At 41.9% G+C, this 12,287-nt stretch overlaps 1 protein-coding gene across 1 annotated transcript in view; it reads right to left on the reverse strand.

Moving 5' to 3' along the window:
* Window positions 1-4,021: 4,021 nt before the first annotated feature.
* The window catches only part of PRIMA1 (proline rich membrane anchor 1), a 46,569-nt gene continuing 38,303 nt past the window's right edge, over window positions 4,022-12,287 (reverse strand). Inside the window, exon 5 of the mRNA XM_030950504.1 lies at window positions 4,022-4,755. Coding sequence (XP_030806364.1) covers window positions 4,656-4,755 — 100 coding nt within the window. The 3' untranslated portion in view covers window positions 4,022-4,655. The remainder of the gene's footprint in view (window positions 4,756-12,287) is intronic.

Here is a 12,287-nt window from a genome sequence, read left to right on the forward strand (position 1 = left end):
CTTATTTAAGATTTTTTTTCCAAACTAGGACATGAAATAATTTCTAAGGTGCCAGCAAAAACTGTTAGGGAATAATGTCTTGGGAACAAAGACAACCAGAATGCTTTCCTATTTAAATAGAATCCTCCCCTCCCACGGCAGGTGCTAGCTGAGCTCATACAGGTACCTGGCAGTCCCTGAGGAATTACTTCAGCCTTACTTCAAGCATGCCTGGTAAATTTGGGTAACAAGAGAAGTGCCTTAAGAGGCACTGCAGCCATCCCCCCATTCAATGCTCTCAGCTACATAACCAACAGGACACAGCTAAGTTTTTACAAGTACATTTTTATTTAAAATAAAAATTAATTATGGTGCCTTTTTAAAATAGGGTACTGCACAATCTGTATATGCAACACAGTTTTTGGTACAGAACATACTTATTGAGCAATATCCTTAAATACTAAATATACATTAATGGCTTGTTTGAGAAACATGACAACATTAAGTCTGATATTTTTTTCTCTTTAGTCATTTAACCACTGATACAGATTTCCTATAAACAATATTCGTTTTCATCTGTACATGTGGTACACAGTCAAGAAGGCAGATCTTAGAATATTTACATTCATGCATTGATTTAAACACACTATTTTGCAGTTTAAAATAATATATTTTTGTTTGTACAGGTGCAGAGAGTATAGTAAATACATATCTACCATAGGCCTGATTCTCCATTGCTTGGCAGCATCAATGGCCATGACCTGGTTGGAGCAGGGTACCCCCACTTTCCCCACATGCTCTGACCATGTAGCATGCAAGACTGGACAGCCAGGTCTCTGTATAGATATATATCAATATATTTATATTTTATACTTCGTAAAACTTTCCCCTTTCTTTCCATGTCTGTTTTTGCAGCATCTGTCCAAGGCAGAAATGCTTCCCTGGGCACACCACTGTGTCAGGTGTGGGACAGGAAGGGCAGCAGGGCTGGCGCTTCAGCTCCACCTTCCTGTCTTGTGAGGAACGAGGAAACCCAACACTTGGCAGCTCAGGCCCTTAAGGTGCATTCCCTGCTCGTGGTGATCCTTGAGAAGAGATTTGGAGCTGCTGCTCTCCCTCAGACTGAGGGCAGCAGTTTGCTGAGTTTGTCTGGTGGTGGGCAGAGCACAGCAAGTACCTTCTGTGTAGAAACTGGCCATCTTCACATCTGCTGGGGGATGTGACTATTTTGTCAATGGAGCTAGGCAGGTCCTTTCTACCCCTGATATTTTAGTGGCTAAAAAGGAACTCAAAATGCTTGTAAAGCTGCATTTTAGGTTGCCAGTTCTCCAGATCCAGGATCACTGCTTAGTGAAGTGCCTATGTATCTGGCCTATTCCTTTCCCTTTGCATTTAATTATAGTACAGTAAGGAAGCACAGAAGCCTCTCTTATAGAAGTTTTGCAAGTAGTCTGTAGAGTATTAAACACAACCTTAAACCCCATCAGTGAGCCTCAGAAACCACTCCTCAGTGACATCCCCTGTCTAGCCTCCCTTTTCTGAAGAGTTGTGTCTGATTCCAGTACACTTTCCCCAGCACCTTTCTCAAGATCCCTTTGGTGCAATGTATACCCAGCTGTACTTGGGCAGGAATCTAAAGGCAAAGCTACCCCATGCAAGATCTCCCACCTCTCCTGCCATGCTGCCATGTGAGGGCTGAGAGCAAAGGGTCTGGGCAAGCAGAAGAGCAACTCTCAGCCCATCTGCTGCTGCTTTTCTTTTATGCAATATAAAAGCACAAGAGGAAAGCTTGCTCAGGAACTATTATGGCAATTAGGTGCCCGATACGTTTATCAGCATGTTGCATATATTGATATGGTATATCCACCTAGCAAATAAGCTGCGTGTATTTCTCTCAAAATGCTGCTGCAGAGCTGGTACCTGCTTTTATTGTGATTATACAGATGGGTAAATTGAGGCACAGAGAGGCAAAATTACTTGCTAGTAAACAGCAGATCAGTGGCAGAGTTGGAAATGGATCCTAGGCAGCATGTGCTGTGCCTTGCAATGCCCTGCCTCTCCACTCTCCAGGGAGCTTTTAAAGTTTATGTTCTCCTGAAGTCTTCATGGGCCCTAGGCTGGGTTTGCTTGTGGGCTGTGTTGTCATCAGGGTCTTCTCTAGTGAGGACATTTTACCACTGATACCACTGAAAATCAAACAGTTTAGTGACCATCTCTTTTTACTCTTTTTTTTGCAAAAACAGACATATTTTGATGGACATAATGACCTAGAAATCCTTTTTGTGATTTTGACCTTACAGAACATGCCTTTAAAGCTGTATTAGGAAACAAATAAAATCAACAACCTTTAGGAAAAAGTGCTAATCCTGAGCCCATATTATTCTAAACTTATCTGCATTCATACTTTATACTCTCAGATAAACATGCAACCAGTCTCAAAATATGCCACATTTCCACATTTAGGCTGAAACAACTGGAGTAAAAAAAGAAAGGAAAACATAGGTAACTACACCAAAATAAATGTTATAGCTTAAAAATATTCTAGAAATATACTTGCAATATTTTTATTATAGTATTTAGGGGCTAAGTGCTTTAGACAATCAACATTTGGGATACTAGACTCAAATTGTAAATTGTATAATTTTAATCCCACTTTGGATCTAAGGATATATCACTGTGTCTTGCACAAGCACACAATATTAACTGGGAATGGCTGGGAATGATCATACTTGTGGTTACTTGCCTCCTTTCACTTTTGCAATTGCATTAACTTCCAAAGAAAGTCTAACTTTAAAAAATAATTTTATGCAGTTAAACTTCTACATAGTGATGACAGACTAAAAAGCTAAATGAATAACCATAAATTTCTCAAGAGCAATATATAGCAGCATTTCCTTTTATAATTGAAAAGGTACTTGTATTTACATATACCCTATTGTTTGATAGGTAATAGAAAACTGCAGATGGGCCTGAGCTGAGACTGCTGATTTGAACATTCCAGAGCTTTTTTGGGAAGATCTGCAGAACATCGTCTTCATCTACCATCACACCAAACTCTGCATCCCAGGAACAGATTACCCACAGGCTGGAATGAGCTCAAAATCCAGGTCTGATTTCTGCAGTTCAGGCACATCCTTATATAAAACTGAAAGTATTGGTGTGTTGCAGTACTGAGGGACAACACAGCTGGGGCAGCCAGGTCCCAGAGTGAGACTGCATCGGTGCCTGGGAGTTACCCACAGACACAGAGACCGGGTGGTACCGAAGTTTTCTGTCCAGACAAGACGCCAGGGTGTAAATTTGTCTTTGACTGCATCACTACTTTCAGCACAGAGGTAAATGGAGACATACAGGTGGAGATATGACACAAAGGAAAGTTTTCAGGAGGTAAGGAAAGACCAGCATCTCAACTAGCCTCATCACCTTTATCCTAAGGGCTACTTACTGAGTCTGACCTGAGATCCTATGTGAAATGAATTTGGGTAGATTCAGCTTTGCTTTAAATAGTCTGCAATCCATGTCATGCAAAGTATACTGAACTGTATGCTGAACTCGGCACCACTGTCAGCCTCAGCTCAGGAGAGGCAGAGACCGAGGTAACGTGGGCACAACCAGCTACCAGGCCCTCAAAGTGGTCCTACAAGCCAGACCTGCAATGTCCTCAGTGCATCAGTTCAAGAGACTCAACGCTTTGAGGGAACAGCACTAACCAGTGAATGAAGAGAATTTCAAAGGGCTGCTAGTCCTTTCAACACAATCCTGTCCCAACACTCACACCAAGATGTAAACAGTATCTTTCCTGTAGGAGTTTCCCTGGGGAATCAGCATGATGCGAACACAGAGAAACATGCAGTTTCACAAAGGAATATTTTTGAAGATAAAATAAAAGTGTGGTGCAAAAAAGGAGGCTGATTATGGAGTAATAATGTTTAAAGCACATCTTAATAACATCTCTTTCAATAGCAATGCTAATTGCTAAAATCTTACATTTTGATTTCTTCTGCCTGAACACTTCAGCCATGAAAACTCCATAGTCACCAGACCACAGATAAATTTCTTGAATAAGTCAGAAGTTCAGGGCAATTTTGCTTGATTGCTTAAAAGAAACCATTGTTCTCTTTGTAATAACAAAATAGTAAGAATGAAAAGAATGAAGCATCAGCGTATGAAACTGCACAGGCTGGAGAAGCACATAGGTGACACCTCTCACCCTTTAGAGGGAGACACCTCCCATTTAGAGGGAGACACCTCCCTCTTCCCATCTGTGGTAAACTACTGCCACTCTAGCAGATCACCCTCTCCTCAAAAGATCCTACTCCAGAAGCTTTTTGTGACACTCAGTTCAAACACAAAAGTATGGGAAGAGAGGAAGAAGAAGAAGAAGGAGGGGGAGGCATGGCAACATGGTTTTCATGGGATGCAGCATGCAGTGCTTATGCCTTTGTGAGGCCTTTCCTCTGGGCAGCCCAGGTGGGTGAGCTGATCCTCCCCTGGAGCAGCAGCAAGCCTGGAGAGCAGCCTGGTTTTCTCTTCTGGATCACTGATGCGTGCGCTGTTTCTGAAATGAAGTCCTTGGCCACAGAGCTCCCTTGGTTGCCTCATTTCACCCACCTTGCATACTCTGTGTGTGTGCTTTGAAAGTTTGCCACCTCCTGCACTTGGCGGGCTCCCGGGGATTATACGACCGCATTGTTATCAACTGTTTTGTTGTTCTGGGAGGAGGTCATTGCATATTCCGACCGACTGGCTCCGTTCTCTTCTTTTCTCATTGGTTTCCTTGGGTGAGCCCAGGTTTGGTGATGTACAGGCAGGGAAGGGAGAGAAGAAAGAACAGAGATCAACACCTTCTTTGTCAATACAGATCGAAAGCCAGGACATGTAAGGTACATAATAATATCAAACTTCTGTCTATTTTTCCCTTTCTGAACACAGGCCAAAGCAGCAGCTAATTTTGTCAAGCATCATAGTCCACCTGCAAGGTGACATGTCTGATCCTAAGGTGCCATGATGTGCTTTTGGTGTCCCCATGCTAGTCTGCGAATGGATACAGGTGTCCCTGTTGCATGAGATGAAGGCTGCTGGAAGGAATGTCCTCCACTGCCACCTTCATCTCTGGAACACAGGCTGGGATGCTGGGCTGGGTGCTGGGTTGGCTCTGCCTTGGGGCAGTCATGACCTTTCTCCTCAAAGTGTCATATCATTCAAGCTGGGATGATGACCAGTCATGTCCACCAAGGACCCAAGTGCCTCACTGGTCATAAGAACACCACCGTGTTCAGTCACTAGGAGTGGACTCATCTGACCAGCGCAGATATGTACACACCTGTGGTGACCATCCCAGACATCCTCCACAGCCAGTGGAGAAAAACAGGTTCTTTTAAACATGATTCAGAACAGCTTAAAGTGGATACCCAAAATATGGGTATCCACTTTAAGCTGTTTGTGCCCAAGGCATTTGTGTTCCCCTGCACTGTCAGTGAAGGCAGGCTAGTCTGCTAGCCCAGATAGAGGTGTCTGTGTTCTAGGTGTCCGAGCTAGAGACTGAAACATGGTGCTTGCTGTGACCGACCAGACTTCCAGCAGCATCACCTTCTTGTTTTGTTTAGTGGCCACTCCTACTATTTGCTAACACAGTCCAGGATCACGTGCTAATTGTGAGAAAATTCAGGAAATTCTCAACAAGTGCAGAAAACTATCAAGCATCTGTACACCACAGAGCAAAATAATTTATTTAGGATTTTATAGTTACTCTGAAAAGGGAGACCTGAGCTTAAGTCCTGTAACAGACCATGTTCCATCTTGTAACTTCCCCTCACAACTTCCCTTCTCAAAAGTAATTTAACTTGAAGCTTTAAACATAGTAGGAGGAAAAAAAAATCTTTGTGCTTTCCACACAGATATTTCAGACATGAGTGTCTTGAGTTTAAGGTGTTGCTAAGGGCAAAAAGAGGACCAGATACATGTATTACAACAGTCATTCTGTGCTGTTGTTCTCATCAATGTTTAACAAAACAAACAGCAATTATTACAAAACGGTTAATGATATTTAATTTTGTTAATATTTTAATTTTTAACAGCAATTATTACAAAATGGTTAATGATATTTAATTTCAGCAAAGTATTAATGAAAGCTTTATGGAGAGGGATTACAGGTAGGTAAATTTCCTTGCTTGTAATCTCAAAGAAAATACTTCTGATTATGATACTTTGTGCCTCTCTACCTGGTAAGACTTAAAGCTTGTTAATGTTAGTCATGATTGCAGCTATTAGAGAATGGAAATGGAAGGGGAGACTAAGAGTTAAGGAGACTGAGGGGTTTGATAAACTGTTTTTCAGTGCTCAACATGCAGTGCCTGTCTGAATCTGAAACAAGGTCATGTGGGTCTTTCTTCTGTGACACTGAAAGCACACATCCACCACAGCACATCCCTGACAGGAAGAATGGGGAATCTGATGGCAGTGCTTATTGCTTATTTTTTGTCATGGCAGGAAAAACGGAGCGACTGTCGAAATATCTCTGCTGCTTTCAAAAATTCTTTTGTTTTTCTTTTCTCCCAGTTCCAAACCTATCGATAATTTAAAAATGAAGACATTTTGGCCAATTTACTTGCTGTTTTTTTCCTATTTACTCCTTCTTTCTTTGGTCTCTTATGTTTTTGTCCCTCTCCAGTTCCATTTTCTTTCCCTAACTAGACTTCTTCTTTCTTTACGTTAAAAAATGTCTTTCTCTCATTTTAATCTACATTTTTACATTTTCTAGTAGTGGTTTTAAGATGTAGTGCTTCAGTTGTCCTGAAATTTGCACTTTCCCCTCCCCAGGCTGGTGTCCCAGCACAGACCTGGGTGGATTGAGGGCTCACCTCTGATGGTGAGATCCCTCTGCAGAGCCTGCTAGACAGGTTGCCGGGGATATCACACCACTGGCACTTGCATGCAACGGAAGAGTATTTTTTCAGAGCCTGCAAATAGGGGAATGGAGATTTTATCAAGGTTCTGCTTTATCAATTGCTCAGGGTTAGTGCTAGCAAAACAGAGCACTTATTTTCCTGAGTCTCAATGAAAAGACTATTGTTAGATGCAAAAGTTCAGGCTTGGAGACTGCTCTGTTTAACTCTTTCTCTCCATTTGTTTTCAAATGCACAACGGGCAGGGATTTGGGGTCAGACTTGCCCCGGTTACAACATTTAAATCACTGGCTTGGCACACTGGTATGCACTTGTCACCATGATTAAATTAGCCCATGTAAAAGTCATTTTGGCTTGTGATTTTTCAAGTGCCCTCTTGCATTAGGGCATTGGCTCTCTGTGTGCCACTAGCTCTGTGCCACTAACTCTTTTTACTCCAGTTGTTGTTCACTGCTGAGATCCAAGCATGCAAATTTTCTTGCACACCAAAGAGAACCCTTTTATCCTATTTTCTGTCTAATATGCCAAATTGTGGATGATTTTCCAAAGTGTAATGCTCCAAGCCCCTTTCAGATGATAAGCTATGGATACACATTTATGCATTTCCATTCCAGGGCTGCTCTTGACTGGTTAAAGGGACATTTCAAATTAGTGAGGGCAGGGATGAGCAGGGAACTATTCATAGCTGTGACATACTCACTTGGTGGCAGGCGAAACAGGCTTTTCACTAATGAGTGGTTTGAATTGTTTTACAGTATAATTTGTCTATACATTGTTTAGCAAACAAATTGGGTCTTCATGCCAAACATCTGTGAATGAAACTCTGGCCATGCAACTCTGTACAGCTTAGCACACGCCTGAAATGGTGCCTCAGAGTCCATAATGACCTCTCCACCATGCATGCATTAACTTGTGCGAGTCCTAAAATCAAGAAAGCATCAAACAGCTGTTTAACAGTGTATTTCACATGTCAAGCTAAAATTTCAGATGAAGTTGTGATCACATTATATATATTATTTATCAAAGAATTTCATATTAGCTTGTCACATTGGCTTGTACCAATCCTCTGCAGAGTCCTGGATAAAGGTCAATGTACTGATGCAAATTCAAACACAATTTTTATGTTCTATGTTTAGAAAATTTTTTAGAGGAAACATAGTTTTTGGGCCTTTATCATGTCTAGTCACAAAACTTAGTTTATATATTTGACAAAACCCTCCCTGCCAGCTTTGGCTACTGTGTATATTTGGCATAGACCTACTGTTTGTAAGGCAGTTATATGATAGAGTACTAGGAAAGGGCTTCACCTCGTGTCCCATTTGTACACACTTCACTATGGCTACACAGACAAAACCAAGTAAAACCAGAGCAGACTATTCATTTAGTCATGACTTTATCACACCTCATTATAGGCTCAATAAAGCTTTGGGAAGAATAAGATCACTTTGACATGGGAACAGAACTTTTGTCCAGAACCGTAAGCTGCAAGAGAGTTTAAAACTCCCAGTGCAGTCCACATTTAATACTTCACACTTCCAGGTGCTTCATGCTTGAAAGGGATGAGAGTTTAGAATAAAACCTGATTTCACAAGACAGCCTGAGTATTGCAAACCTGTTTCTGCTAACTACCTCCACAGCAATGTCTCTGCTGAGTGCCTGTGCATGCAGCCCAGCATCTGGGAAGGCTGGGTTCCAAGAAAATCCAATTAAGCTAGGAAGGGGTGACCTTGGGCTGGCAGCAGAGACATGACAGGATCTCAAATTCACCTCCTCCTGGGGTTCCCACACCCAACTCAGCACTGCCAGAAGACACCTGTCTCCACTTGGGGATTTGCTGCCCTGGATTATTCTCTGGGGAAATACATATCCTATTTCTTTCCAAACAGCAATAGAGGGTCATTCTTCTTTTCATGTATAGTTAGAGGAGGAAAGACTGGTTTTTTGGTATGCATTGTTGGAGGGAATGACCAGTTCTCAGAAGTTCAAAGTGAAACTTCACTCTTTGCTGAGCAGTGGTACAAAATTGTAAATTGTAAAAGCCAACTGCAAAAATCTCTCTCTATATATATACATATATACACGAAAGATTGCACTGTATGGGTATCAGTATCAACTGACAGATTTTACCAAAGGTGAAAGTTATGAGGCATCTCCCTACTGTCTGCACAATTGTATTTGTGCCAGTGTAAGGGGTGCCCGTGCCAAAAATCCCTTTGTGTTTTCAGTTCCTCTCAGGAAGGTGCCTTTAGTAGCATGTAAAGAGCTTGTCTCTCTCCTGATTGCTGTTTCATTCCTGAACAAAGTTCTCTGGGCAGCTCCATTTGGCAGCTCCATTTCTGGTGCTGGCAGGTGCTGGGTTGAGTGCCAGTCTCTGGGGCAAAGTGTCTGAAGGGAGAAGGCAAATCAGGGAGCTATTTCACTTGCATGTGCAGTGATCTCAAAGCTCTTCTCCATAACCATATTTCATTAGCTATCAACACACAAAAGATATCAACTTTCAATAAAATCGGGTCTCATACAGTATACACATTTGCTTCATAGGATTGGTCTATCCTCAGGGGACATATAAATAGAAGCATCCAGGAATATCCGAGCTACCTATATACCAGTAGAGATCAAGCTGCAGTGGCATCTTTCTGGGTTACAAAAAGTCCAAGAATCAGGGTAGATATTTGTGTAGTTTATTTCCACTCAGCTTCATCCCCAGGGCTAGGATGCTAGCAGTACCTGTGGCAGCTCTGCTGAGGGCTCCAGGCTACACTTCACTGCTTGAAGCCCAGACATGATGATGTGTGGACTACAGTCATACTTCAAATACATCCCCATTTAGCAGATAGGAATGGAAGAATACATTTTGTCATGTTATTCAATTATGAGACCATCACTCTGCATAATCTGAATGTTTATAAGAACAAAAGAACATGAATGGAGGCTGTTTACATCTCAGTACTGGGGGAGTTCATCACACAACTGTTTGATTCCTGGCCTCAGTCATCAGAGGGGAATCACTTTCCACAAGAGCAAGTGGTGGGACAAGAGAAGTTGCTTTCTAAGACTGGTTTGTGAATAGGACTCCTGCTAGACGAGCTCAGTGCATTGACAACAGTTGCTTTCAGGGACACAGCCATTAAATTTGTGTGCAGCCATACACAACCAGCCTTGCTGGCCAGCCTGGTGCTATGGCTTAGACATATGGGGCTCATGTTGGAGGAGGACACTTCTCTGGTGAAAATCTTTAGAATCATGGAAGAAGTCACATTCTGACTTCTACATTTCACTGTCTCAGAGACACATGAAAAAAAATCAGACTGGATATATTTTATTTGACAATGTGAAGACAGAAGTCAAAGAAGAAACCCAAAGGATGAAAATTCTCCGGAACCTTAGTTTTTCTCTATTAAATTAGCTAATGGCCATATGTGACCATCTATCTGTCCAGAAAACAGGCAGTACACTATTCATTACTCGTAGGAAGAGGTTACTGGCTCTACTGCCTCCCACATACAAAGCAAATGTTTTACAGTTATAATAAAAAGCAGCTCCATCTGGACAACTTTTAGCAACACACTCACTACAGCTCAGTGTTTGTCTCCCAAGGTTTTTACATGTATCCCCCATATTTCCATCTCCATTCAGGTTACAGAGATAGTCCAGCATCTAAAGCACCTACAAACTGTCTTGTCCCGGTGTTTATTACTTTTTATCACAATATATGATTTTTTTTACTTACTCTTCCAAACTAGAAAGTGTTGGAGGTATCTTGGATGATATTACCTTCAGCATTTGAAAGGATTATGTCTATTGGGTTATTTTCAGTTTAGATATTTGATGGAGTTTTCCTTCCTCAAGCTGCATTGCCCCTTTGCCCCTTATGAAAACAAATAAAAACTCTTGTATGAATCAGAAAAGGCCATTCTTTCCCTAGAGACCTTTGAGTACTTCAATCTTAGACAAACTGAACCAGCAGTTAGATGATAAATAATATTTACAGGAGCAAGTAATCATACAATTTTTAACATCTTCAGACCTTTTCTGTCTGTCTTGTGTGGAGAGGGGGAGAAAATCTGTGCAAGTGCTCTATATAGTGCTAAGATGATTATGCAAAAAGGGAAAGTCTTTCACAGCTCTGGAAATCATGTTGCAGGATAGCTTGACATAGCTCCAAGATACCAACTCCCAAGGAGAGCTGCTTCTCTTCTGACTGTTCACGTGAATGCTTTTTGGCCTGTGATTTACAGCTAACTCTGCTCTGCCTCACAGCCAATTTTAGCTGACTAGCTTCTGGAGGATATTTAAGCCCTGCTGGCATGTGGGCGATTTCTGTTTTGGGCTGGTTCACACTCAGATTCCCCTCTCTGTGTGTGGTTTGAGCCTCTGCTGAGTGTTTCTCTCATGGAAAAAAAAAATCCATACTGCTGGGCAGCCATTCATCAGCACTTAAGGGGCTCCCTGAGCTGGTGCGCTCGGGCTGCAAAGCATGGGGGGCAGATCTCTTCCTGCAGAAGTGCAGCTCTCTCAGCCTGCTGCAGTCACCCTGGGTATGTCTAAAGGCAGGATCTGGACTGTTCAGATTGCAGGTAATTGCAGTAGATTGCTGAGACACATGTGAAATTTAAGAAGTGGAATTTAGTCTCCATTTATTTTCAGCAGTGCAAAGTCAGAGTAATTCCACAGACTTTGTTGGACTTGAGGAGGATTTGTTCTGATGTTACACAGGAAGATGTGTCCCTGGGAGACAAAGGTGATGGATGCAATCCCATTTCCTACCAAGTCTTCAATTAAGCTAACTTCACAATCATGCTCCTACATGAAACCAATCTTAAGGAAGAGAAGCAGCTTTATTATTATGATGCTGGACAATTAACTGACATAATTGATAAAAGTACTTTCAATGACCCCTCACATAATAACCCACTCTTTGCATTCCCTCTAATGATCTTTAAAAGGTTTTATTGACTGAGGGACATTACAGCTGACATTATCTATTGGGTGTTCTCAGTGTAGAATACACTGTCAATATGTTTTGATTATAAAAGGAGAAAAATGAATGGGACTAATGTAAAAAAATGAACTCATAATGCCAGCTTTTTATACTGGCAAAAAGCTACTAGATAAAATAAAAAATAAATTAAAAAAAAAGACATTCAATGCATGAAATGAAGGCATTTTGAACAAAGCCAAAAGGTGTCTGGAGGATGGTCATGGCCATGGCCATGCCTGGCAGTGGACTGTGCACTGGCAGTGCCCTTTGGGGATGAGCTGGGCACATCCTGCTCCTCAAAGGCCTGTCCTGTTGCAGAGCAGTGCAGGCAGCTGAGGCACAGTCATGGAGCTCAGTTCACAGTGTACCATGCTCTGCTAAGCATTGTAGAACCAGCCTGGGATTGGAAAATGTATGCTCCA

This window comes from Camarhynchus parvulus, chromosome 5 (genome assembly GCF_901933205.1).
Source record: "Camarhynchus parvulus chromosome 5, STF_HiC, whole genome shotgun sequence".
Taxonomy (NCBI): domain Eukaryota; kingdom Metazoa; phylum Chordata; class Aves; order Passeriformes; family Thraupidae; genus Camarhynchus; species Camarhynchus parvulus.